Below are 13,035 nucleotides of genomic sequence, written 5' to 3' on the forward strand. Positions count from 1 at the left end.
GTTTGGTCATGAATTTTATGGTTTTGTCTTGAATTTTATGGTTTTGTCTAGATTTCTAGGGTTGGCTCTGATTTTTATGAATTCGTTTGGATTTCTATGCATTGGTTATGATTTCTATGAATCTTTCTGAGTTTCTGGGCATTGGTTATGATTTCTATGGGATTCTTGTGGATTCGTATGGAGCAGTCATAATTTCTATAGTTTTGTCTCGATGTCTTTTGGCTTGATCAGAATTTTTAGGATTAACACTAAATTTAATGAATGTCTATTGATTTCTATGTATAGCGTATGATTTCTATGGGACTTTTCAGGATTTGTATGGTTTGGTTATGGTTTTCTATGAATTTGTCGGGATTTCTATTAATAAGTCATGATTTTTTTTTGTGTTGGCCATGAATTCTACACTTTGGTCTTGATTTTAATAATTCGGTCAGGATTTCTAGGGCATGGCCTTGACTTCTATAGTTTGGTCTTGCTTTTTTATGAATATGTCCAGATTTTAAGTGGATGTCCTTTGTTTTTACAGTTTTTTCTCGATTTTTATGAATTTGACGGGATCTCTATATATTGGTCATAACTTTGTTGCGTTTAGCCATGATTTCTACAGTTTGGTCTTGATTTCTGTGGCTTTGTCTGGATTTCAAGGATTGGCCTTAATTTCTACAGTTTAGTCATGATTTTTATGAATATGTCTGAATTTTAAGAGGATACCATTAATTTTCACAGTTTGATTTTGATCTCTATGAATTCATCAGGATTTCAATGTATTGATTTCTTCTATGAATTGATATAATTTTTCCTTGATGTCTTTGGCTTGGTCTGGATTTTTAAGATTAGCCCTGATTTTTATGAATTTGAGTGGATTTCTATGCATTGTGTACGATTTCTATTAATCCTTCTAGATTTCTATCAATTGTTTATTATATTTATGAATTCGTAGGAATTCGTAGGATATTATTCATGAATTTTTTTAGACGTTGGCCATGATTTCTACACTTTGGTCTTGACCTCTGTGGTTTGGTCTGGATTTATAGGGTTGGTCCTGATTTCTACAGTTTGGTCTTGATTTCTTATGAATATGTTCGGATTCTAAGAGGATGACCTTAATTTCTACAGTTGCTTCTTGATTTTAATGAATTCGACAAAATTTATCTCAATTGGTTATGATTTTTTAGAGGTTGGTCATGATTTCTCCAGTTTGATCTTCATTTCTATGGTTTGATTTGGATTTCTAGGTTTGGCCCTGATTTTTACAGTTTGGTTATGAATTTTATGAATATTTCTGAATTTTAAGAGGGCGGTCTTAGTTTCTAGGGTTTGGTCTTGATTTTGATGAATTCGTTAGGATTTCAGTGTATTCGTCATGATTCCTACAGTTTTGTCTTTATGTCTTTGGTTTAATCTGGATTTCTAGAGCTGACCCTGATTCTTATGAATTTTTGCAGATTTCTATGCAATGCTTTTGATTTCTATGAATTCATTCAGAACTTGTAAGACACTTGTCCAGAACTTTGAAAAAAACGCTAAGGTAAAACCTAACAAAACAGAAAACACTTCGAAAAAACAACTTTTAAGGTGAAACCTAACAAAACAGTTATCAGGATTTAGTCAGACAGACACTCGATGGAATTGCTAGCTTACGCTAAGAAAATAATGGAAACATAACAAAGTAAAGCAATGAGATTTTTTATTAAAATAATGCTACATGTTATTAATATCTTGTTAGAAATTTAAATGTTTTGAATTTCTTCCATAAAATGGTTCATCATGTTTTCTCTTGACATGGCACTTATTCCATTTCGCTGTCATACATGGCTTTTAACAGGGTTTTAGCTACAGGTTCAATATGAGTTTTGTCAATGGTATTATATAATTCATTGACTGTATCTATTGATAAACTGTCGATGATGCTAGTAACGTTTGCTGGCACTTTGTTTTTATCTACTCATATTCCTTAGTGATATTTTCTGTCAATGCCCTTTTTTATTTTGCCAGCAATTTCACTGTCTATTGCCATATTATTTTTACACAGGTAACAGTTCCGGCACGTGATATTAGTAGAAGAGTAAGCCTGTCTTCTTTAGACCTTCTGTTGAATGCTAATAGCCGAAAGCTGGCGATAGGGTTTAACACTGGTTAACATGTTACCACAAGCACTAGCAAGAAGATGCCCCTCTTCATCAACTATTATCTTTATTTTGGTATTCTTTTTGAGTGCAATCATCTCTGGAGATCTCACTCTCGCATAACCACCATCATAAGAGTTGATTTTTTCCGGTACTCCAAAGAAATTTAATTCCTTAATGTCATTACAGTGCAAACATACTTATCCAATAGTGTTACCACTAGTGCTTGTTTCATAGTTCAAATATTTTTCTTTGTCAGTATTCAATGCTACAATAACAGTATCAAGTGAACACACTTTCTTGAAATACTTCATCTTCACTTTTTTTAAAATAAGAAATATACGTTTATCCTTCCAGTGCACAATAAATAATGATCGAAATCATACAATAACACAAGTATTGTCGATGACCAGCCATAGAGTTCCAGTAGAGAGACCGCATGAGAAAAAATAAAAAAAAATTTCAATGAGTTTTACATTAAAATTCTAGACAGCGAAACGTTTTCCTTACCTCAAGTGCTGCCATCTTTTTCATTTACAGCAACAAATCTGAATTTTAATCTAGGTAATATTGAATTAAATCCTATCAACTTAAGCTCAACAACAAGACCAAACCATAGAAACTATGATCAAATTGTAAAAATCATGAGGGTGGCTGCTTAAGAAAAAAAATCAAAAAATTAGGTTCACCAGAGATTGCATGTCATTTTAAGACATGAAAAAAAGTTCTATTCAGAGATATTTCTATGGAAATGGCTTATTTTTGATCCAAAACTAGGCTTCTTCTAACCGAAGATACACAATTGCATCAAAGAAATGTACCGTATTTTCTATAATTTCCTTGCAAAAATTGGAGTTCATACTTTAAAAAAGTTCTATGAAGAGCTATTTCTATGAAAATGGCTCCATTTTGGTCCAAAACAAAGCTTTTTCTAACCATAGATACACAATTGAAACAGAGAAAAATATTTTGACCGTATTTTCTATTATATCCTTGCAATAATTTAAGTTCACACATAAACACGTTTGATCAAGAGTTATTACAATAGAAATGGTTCATTTTTACCTAAAACTAGGCTTTTCTATCCTGAGAAACATAATTGAATCAGAAAAATATATTTTGACCATATTTTGTATAAATTCGTTGCAAAAATGAGACTTAACACTTGAAAAAGTTCCATTAAGAGTTATTTCTATAGAAATGGTTCTATTTTGATCCAACACTAGGCTTTTTCTAACCGGGGATACCCAGATGAATTAGCGAAATGTATTTTGACAATATTTTCTATGATTTCCTTTAAAAAATCGGAGTTTACAAAAATTGGAGCTATTACTATGGAAATAGCTCATTTCTGATCCCAAATTTGACTTTTTCTAATCGGAGATACACATTTGAATCAGAGAAATGTATTTTTACCGTATTTTCTATAATTTCCTTGCAGAAATTAGAGTTCAAACTTAAAAAAGTTCTATCAAGAGCTATTTCTATGGAAATGGCTCATTTTTATCCAAAAATAGGCATTTCTGACCAAAGATACACAATTGAATCAGTAAAATGTATTTTGGACATATTTTCTATAATTTCCATGTAAAATTGAAGTCCACACTTAAATAAGATCTTTTAACAGCTATTTCTATTGAAATGGCTCATTTTTGATCCAAAACTAGGGTTTTTACAACCGAAGATACATAATTGAACCAGAGAAATGTATTTTTACCGCATTTTCTATAACTTCCTTGCAAAATTGGAGTTCACACTTACAAAAGTTCGATCAGATGTTATTTCTATGGAAATGGCTCATTTTTATCCAAAACTAGGCGATTTCTTACCGAAGATACACAATTAAATCAGTAAAACGTATATTCACCGTATTTTATATAATTTCCTGGCAAAAATTGGAGTTGGCACTTAAACAGGTTGTATTTAAGGCTATTTTTATGGAGATAGCTCATTTTATATCCAAAACTAGGCTTTTTCTTACCGCAAATACACAATTGAATCAGAGAAATGTATTTTGATCGAACTCTCTACAATTTCCTCACAAACATTAGATGTTACACTTTTAGTCGACGTGTTAATATCTATTTCTACGAAAATAGCTCATTTTTTATCCAATACTGGACGTAGTATAACCAAAGTTGAGCAGCCGAAACAATGAAATGTATTTAGACCAAATTCTACATGCAAAAATTTCCACATAATCATTGAATTTGACATTTAAAAAAGTTCCATTAAGAGTTATTTCTATAGAAATGGTTCTTTTTTTCTCCACAATTAGCTTTTCTAACCGAAGATACACAATTGAATCAGAGAAATGTGTCTTGACCGTGTTTTCTATAATTTTCTTGCAAAAATTGGAGTTCAGCCTTAAAAGAGTTCTATTAAGAGCTATTCTATGGATATGGCTTATTTTTGTCCAAAACTAGGTTTTTTCTAACCAAAGATGCGCAATTCAGCCAGAGAAACGTTTGAAGCATCTCTTAGTCTTTATTTCTAGCTACAAATTTAAAGCAATTGGCTCTGTAAACTAAAGTTCCTTCTGTACGTTTCGCATAAGTCCCATCATATATATACATACATACAATAAACATCAAATAAATACCGATACCAAAACATTTATATATCCATGCACATAAACATACTAAAAAACACAATACTTTAAACAATTCACATCTATACATCCATGCACAAAAACATTTATACAATAAACATCACATAACCAAAAGCACGATAAAAAATGGACATCCATACATTCACACAATAAACGATGTTCATCTTTATATTAATACCAATATACATTCGTGCAAATAACATCAAATAGCTACAGGTGCAATAAACAATAGACATTCCCACATCCATACACACGCACTAACCCAAAGAATCATAAAGTAAGCAGCTCTGATACATTCATTTATACCGATTAACATCCATGCAATAAACATCAAATAACTACCAATACAATAACCAATAGACACCCATAACCAAATAAACACCAATACAATAAACAATAGACCTTCATACACATAAACATCCAAATAAACACCATACAATAAAAAATAAACATTTATACATCAATACACACAAACACCGATATAATAAACATCAAATAAACACCCGTACAACTAACAACAGACATTAATATTTCAATAAAATAAATATCGTAATACATACAATACAATAGACAATAAACATTCATGTATCCATACACATAAACAATCAAGTAATAAGAATCAATCAAACCTCAAATACAATAAAAAATAGACATCCATACACATAAACATCGGTACAATAAAAAAACCACGTGTTTATCTCGTACTTGACATCCAGAAAGCAGAGATGGGATACTAGTAGCTCTAAACAAGCCTCTAGCCCCTGCCTTATATGTTTAGGAATTCTTTGTTAATTATAAAACTCAAGAGCCGCATTGACCAATGTACCTATCGTACATTTGTTTCGTCTTGGTTTTAGCAGTTTGTTCTAGTGGTTTCTAACATTTGCGTGATAAAATTGAAACCTTCAGAAATACACCTGATTAGACTACCTAAATTTTCCCATAAAAATAAATTTCAATAAATCAGCGATAGAGTTTAATCACTACTACGGATAAATGACATCACGATTGATATCTGGTGTCCGCTCAGGGTTAGCATAGCTGAGGAAAAGTGAAACGTGGGAAAATGTTTTCTCAAAAACGCCCACCAAAGCTTGGCTGAAGAGTAGTATGAGAAGTGAACCAGTGTAAAATTTGCGATACGATATCTGTTGGGGAATATCAAACTATTAAAATATGGCTTTAAGCTGTAGAAAATATAGAACTTAAATTCCATGAAATAAGGAGCATGCATGATTTAAGGTTGATTATTTGTTAGTTCCGAATGTTCTGTTTTCTGATGATTAGAATCTTAGTTGAAATTTGACCTAACTTGATTGACCTTTTTGGTTGCTCATTACTTACTTTTAGGAAGCTTGAACAAAGAGTGGTCGGAAGGGTTATACAACAAACAAAAATATTTCGTGGTTTGAATAATCAACTACATAGGTTCTGTAAAGTTTTAGTAAGACCTGATTTGGAGCCCAAAGATCCTACGAAACGCTTTGGAATGTTTAAAATTGAACTAAAAAGAAGTTTTAGGTAAGTTATTTTATTTTTTTTTCTCTGTATTGTCGATAAATGAAAAAAAAAATATATTTTTGATCTTATTTTTGTAAGGTTTTACTTACAGACAGATTGGAAACGAATGAGAAAAAGTTTATAAACAAGAATTTATTGCCTAAACTCAAAACAACACAAAAAAAAAATGAGGATACAACCCAGTGGAGAGCAGAGTGTGTAATGGTTGGGGGTAACAAACGTAAGGATTGAACACATCGTCAAACAATCAAAAGAAATAAAAAACTAAAAAACAGGTAAAATGATACCACAAAGCATGAAAATGAAAGTCAAGAAGAGAAAATGAAAGAAGAAAAGAAAAAAAAATTGAGAAAAAAGGAATTCGGGGTAAGCGGTGCACGAGTGGTGACCAAACGTGGGCAAATAAAACAAAAACAATAAGATCATATAAAGAGCTTATGCTAAAATATCAGAGCTCATTGTATAAAATTAAACAATTTCCTTCTCAAAATTATATTCGTTATGTCCAAATGACTCGATTAGGATTTTTTCCGTCAATATGTATTTATTTGAGATGAGCGGTATTTGATAACTAATCAAAAACCTAGATCTTTCGGAATTCAGATCAGAATTCAGATTTATTTATAAATAAATTTACAACAACCACTTCAACCTACGCACCCCCGTAAGATAAGACACTATGGCCAGGAAAAAACAGGGGAAACAGACTGAAACAAATACATCAAAGAAATATTTTTAGCATAATGCATTCACACCCTCAAGAGACGCAACGCACATACACACACACACACACACACACACACACACACACACACACACACACACACACACACACACACACACACACACACACACACACACCCACACACACACACACACACACACACACGGACACACACACACACACTCACATACACACACACATACACACACTCACACACACACACACACACACACAATCCATAATCCAGTCGCTAACCTAAACAATGCCAAAAATCACAAGCTACTCAGGAGAGTAGTGCATGATTCTACCAGCTCAATTAAACGGTAACCCTTATCCGGAGACATCAACTCCAAGGAAAACCGGGGATCTGTAATTTACTGGAAATGTAGATATGATCAGTTGAATACTCCGAAGTTAAAGATGTTTTACTACATAGGGCAGCAGAAAGGTGACCATGTTACTTGAAAAAGTGAAAGAAGCACAAGACAGAAAATAAAGATATTTGAAGTTGAAGGGTTGAAGTAAGGAACGGTTAGTTTCCTGTACAGGAGTCCTTGATTTATCATAAAGATTTGGAACTGACTTCAGTGACAAGGAAAAGTCGACATTCAAGTAATAAAACAGTATGAAACATAAGACTGAACTAAGCTGTAAAACAGGATACTCAAGATTCACTCTGAAAATATGTGTTTAAATTTTCTAAGGATCCCGAGGCTTCTGGAGCCCTTTATTTGAATCAGGCTAATATGGTGCTAGAAAGGAAAGATTTCCATCGAACAAAATGTATAGTAATCGAACGCATCAATCCTTTTGTCTACGTAGGAAACACCTCGATACGGTTATTTCATTTAAACCAGAGCAAGCCTTTGGAACTCTTGAGAAAATGAGAAAAAGGAATAGTAATTACTATCAAAGCACTGAATAAATCATTCAAAAAGCACAATCATCTTTGAACGGGACCAGACTCAGTTTTACCGGCTATGGAAAGAGTAGTGTCATCAGCAAAAGCAATAAGTTTATCCAGAAAGACAAGCTTTTATCACAAATAGTGGCAGATGCGGGTTGACAAAGACAACAGAAAGTGGTAGATTTTAGATTTTTAATCGCATTTATGAGGTCATTAACAAAGATTAAAAAGAATATCGGCCCAATCGCAGTTCCTTGCGTGACACCAAACTCTATTTCAGACGGGTCAGAAAAGAGCGTGATCAATCGAGCTGACTTGCCCAGATAACTGTGATTGAAACCAATAATATGTACTCCCTTGTGTGCCAACATGGGATAGTTTCCAAAGAAGAATCGCATGTGTTATTGACTTGAATGCTTTTCGTACATCCAGAAAAAGAGCAGCAGGTAACAGACTAGAGTCAAGAGCTGTATTTGAATAATTCAAAAGAGTTGCATATGCATGATGCTTTGCCCTAAAACCAAAAAAAAATTATGAAAAAAAATATGGAATAAAGAAATCAAGAATTCGAGAAAGCATAGGTAGGCTCCAAAGCCTATTTTAAGGTGGTTTAAGATAAGACCTTACAGAAGAAGAAGGAGATACAAAGGAGACTGTAGTTTTTCCAATAGGCCTATTATCAAAGTAAGAAGTAAACGCATGTTGAGCTTTTAGCTCACCCTCTACGATTTTAACTTCTATCAGAACACCTGAAGGGACAGAAGGAGGCTATATATAGCAACCAGGCTCACTTTTCAGTGTAGTCATGGCTTTCTTTATACCCGGATATTTGTTGGAGCTGCAGGCAGCCTTATTAGTTTCAAAATCTAGCAAATTGGTCTTTACTATATTTGCAATTTCCATATCCCTGTAAGAGAAGACAAAAAATCTCTCCCCAGGAAATAGCTCACTCAAGAGTCTTACAGAGCACCAAGGCAAATTTGCGAATTTTGCAAAGGCCAAATCATGAGGTTTCATTTTCGACAGTCTGAACCGTACTCGCATTTATAGAAAGGGATGTACCAGCAATATGTCACAATGTATTTCCTGAATTTTTAGTCCCTAAAGATGATAGCTTTAGTTTATTAGTCAATCGAAACATAAGAGTATTGATGTTACTGATGATATTTAACTCTCTCATTATTCCCATTGCTGTGTATGCAAGCGAAATTTGATCAATTAAAGTTGATAACGATCGTCGAATCTCCGCATTTGAAACAAATTTACATGCATTTCACCTCTGTCCCATAGCATGCAGCACCTACATTGACCAAGTATCTAATGAAGACCTCTGTAAACTCTCCACTGCTCTCCACTGATCTATCATGGACCAAATTAGAAGTCAGCAACTCTGCTGGTTTGGTCATATCCAACGAATGGCATCAAATAAACTCCCAAAAATCCCATTGTCACATTGTAGAAAAGAGGACCTACTACAGAGTCCTGTATGACACAAATGTCATCATGGTCATTCGGAATTGGCAAATGACCACCAGCATCCAGCACAGCCTGACGACCACAAGTATATATTTTATTATTTCTACTGCACTCCGCCGTTTACCTATACCTGTATTTTCTGTTTTATTAAAAAAATATATCAGGGTTTAGAGTGTAATTTTTTTTTTTTTTTTTTAGTAAAAAAACATGGTATACACATAAAGAAAACGGCTTACTATCAAGCCTTTCCCAATTTGTAGAGAGAAGACGCTAAAACAAATTAATTAATGCTTGGAATTTTCTCTTCTCTGTTGACCTATCTACATTAACTAAAAAAAATTAATTATTTAACACAAAAAGTAAAGAGTGATATTAAAACCTAAAACGATGAGAACCAAAGTTTCATGGTAAAGTCAAACTTGTAACGAACAGTATTGAATATGAATGAATAAGTGAAACTTTATGCTTGATTTTAACAAAAGTTGGAAGAACGGACGAAAATTAAGAAGTCAAATCAAGTCAAACTTAAAAATAACTAATATCACTTGGAATGAATAAATGAAACCTTTAAAAAACAGAAACTAAAATAGTGAAAGGGAGATAATTTTCAAACGAAAAGAAACAATCTATAAAAGATTGAATATAAATGAATGATCAATTAAAATTCATTTATACAAACGTCAGAAAAGAAGCCAGAAATTAAAACGGTTAATCAAGTCACTTGGAAAAAATTAATACCCGTATAAATTAACAAATGAAACCTAGAACGCACAGAAATTAAAATGAACAGTCAAGTCAAATTTAAAACGAGAAGAAATAATTACAATAGGCTGTCTATATCGATGGATAGTTTTAGGCTGTTGGTGAGGAAGTTAACAAGTCATTTGGTGATGAACTTTCACTTGCTGGGCGAAAAATGGACTTCAACAATTTTTTTTAATATTTGATACTCTCTCTAGACACTGCAAGAAGTTAAAGTATTTGATATAATTCAGTTGCCCAAGTGCCTTCATGTTATTACGTCATTAGAACCATAAAGCAGTTATGCATTAACTTCTTTCGTTAACAATCTTAACTGTTATTATAAAAAGCTCAAAAACATTTTGACCAGCTATCACACATCTATTACAAAAAACTAAATGGAAACAACTATCATCAAATATGAAATCTTCAATTAGCATATTGGTCAGTAAAATGCGCTTCCGTTTAAATAATCTTGCATAATCTAACTCAGCTTAAAGGAATTAAAGATGAATTTCATAACAAACAACCAAAAGACCATTGAAATTTTACAAGATGGACAAAATCTTACAGCTACGTATTCTTCAGAAAATAATGTCTTTGAAAGTAATATTACCGATTATGCGCCAAGCACCAATGTGCCCTGTGTTGATGAGACCAAGTTTTCTGAGGGCTTTGATAATGGGGAAGAGTCAAGGAACAACACTAATGTAGCAATCATTCCAGAAAAAGCAGCGTCAAATAAAAACGAATGTTGCGATAGCTTTTTTTCAGGAGATAAAATGTTGGATGTTGGGGCCAGAGTAGGAATTAGACAAGCCGAACAAAATTTTTGTATACGATGATTGGTCTAATCATAACTTCTACCAAGATGACGCTACTATGCGTGGATCAAACACAAATTTTTGTTCCAATAATGAAGAATTAAACTTGGCTAGTAATCATGATCTAGTTAAAACACGCAATAATGATAACAGTGTTCCAATTGTTTCAGGAGAAGAAGCATTAAATAGAAACGAATCTAAAAGAAACTCAGCTAAAAGAAAAGCATCGGAAGAGATTTTAGGATTAAAGCAGAATGGAAATTTGAACAAGATAAATAGATTAAACGTGGACGAACCTCAAAGTGAAATACTTCGGTCAGATAATTTATGTGCACTGACTCTAAATAACAAAGTCGATTGTTTTGTTATAGACAGATGTGTCAAAAATACATTTGACAGTGATTCTCAGCCATCCAGAGTAGCGGAGGCTAGTATTCCTCTCACAGTCCCAATAGATCGATTTTTTGGCGATAAACCTACCACTGAAGGTCTATTGGATGATTTGGCTTTGAGCTCAAAAGATGAAGGTAGTTTAAAAGAAACCCCAACCGATGACAAACCTATCACTGGAGATATATGGGACGATTTGGCTTTGAGCTCTGAAGACAGCTCGAAAGAAACTCCAACCGATGACAAACCCGACACTGGAGATATACGGGACGATTTGGCTTTGACCTCTGAAGACGAATATAGCTCGAAAGAAAAGGGTATTGTCGCTGAACATGATTCGTGTGATTCTTATGGTCACTTTTCTTCAATTTTTGATCCAGGAAGCAATTGTGTACCAACCCCTAAAGAAAATTACACACTTAGAAATGAAAGAAAAAATTCTAAAGAAGATTTTAATCTTAAAATAAGAAAAGAAAGAAAGTTTAGTTCTTCGAGTTCTGAGAGTTCTAGTGACGATGAGGAGAGTTCTAAGGAATCTGAGAGTGATGATAATAGTAGTTCATCAAGTTCTGATTCAGAGTACTGTGTACTTAAAAATCCTGAAGAATTTAACACATCACAGTTTCATAACAATGATATAAATAATTCCAAAGAGGATTGTGATTTTAAAATGGAACAAGAAAAAAATGATTTATCTGAGAACCCTGTTATGAGCATAAAGAGTAAGTCTGCGAACGTCAATAGAAGAAATATAGCTGAAATTGTTAATACTGATAAACAACTCCCTAGTACCTATGCAGAGTCAGGGGTTGGTAAAAACTGTATGAATACAATAGAAAATTGCCCTTTTCCCGCAGGTGAAGATGAGAAAAAGCCTAAGAAAAGAGGACGAAAATGTAAAACCTCTCTTGATTTGTTATCAATGTATTAAACAGAAATAGAAAAAAGAGAAAAAAAAAATGTTTATGCGGCAAGAAGCCGCGAAAAGATAAGAAAAACGACGCAATTCTATGAAGAGTTTTTAAAGAAAATTGAAGCTGAAATTCGAAAGTACGATAAAAAAATTGGACAGTACAAGAAAAAAGAACACATGAATATATCAGAAAGCCATTTTCAACAAAACTCTGTTTTCTAGATATTAAAAATTTAGCTAAACGGTTATTTACATGTCTTATTGAAAAAGACTTTAATAATCATTGATTATTGTTCACAAAGTATCATGGTTTAGTTTTTTGTCCAATTTTAATAGACATTAAAAACATGGTGAATGAAAGCTTTTTTTTACTTGTTCATCTTATTTATTCTTTTTTCTTCGAAACACAAGCAGAATCAAAGAAGTGTTACTCCCTATCCACAAGGAAGAATAAAATTACTGTTTATAATATTATTGTAAGATCGCAACTGAACATGTCTAGTGTACTAAATAGATAGAGTTCTTGTTTTACCTTTCCTATGTTGGTATCCAGTCTGACTGCCAGGGTCCCTAATTTTGTAAGTCTGTTTGAGCGTAATATCAAATAGAAGAAGTTGCCAGAGCTCTATCAGGTTGCAGCGTCGGATGCAACCTGGTGAAGAACGAACTCTAGCCCGTAGCCCGTGAAGAAAAATTGCCATTTGAATCTGATTCAGGGATGGTAGTTGTTGCTTCAGCTAATCTTACTGGTAAAAGAAAAAAGACTGTGAATTCCGAAAATTAGCCTGAAACCCCTTAAAAG

The 13,035-nt window shown here is 33.1% G+C and overlaps 1 protein-coding gene across 1 annotated transcript in view; it reads left to right on the forward strand.

Moving 5' to 3' along the window:
- Positions 1 to 13,035, forward strand: part of LOC148950288 (galactose-3-O-sulfotransferase 3-like) — a 54,222-nt gene that overhangs the window by 9,588 nt on the left and 31,599 nt on the right. Inside the window, exon 4 of the mRNA XM_089091825.1 lies at positions 6,088 to 6,258. Within this exon, the coding sequence (XP_088947951.1) occupies positions 6,088 to 6,258 (171 nt within the window). The remainder of the gene's footprint in view (positions 1 to 6,087; positions 6,259 to 13,035) is intronic.

Source organism: Artemia sp. Qi Xiang Cuo, chromosome 7 (assembly GCF_049724085.1).
Source record: "Artemia sp. Qi Xiang Cuo chromosome 7, ASM4972408v1, whole genome shotgun sequence".
In the NCBI taxonomy this organism is placed as follows: domain Eukaryota; kingdom Metazoa; phylum Arthropoda; class Branchiopoda; order Anostraca; family Artemiidae; genus Artemia; species Artemia sp. Qi Xiang Cuo.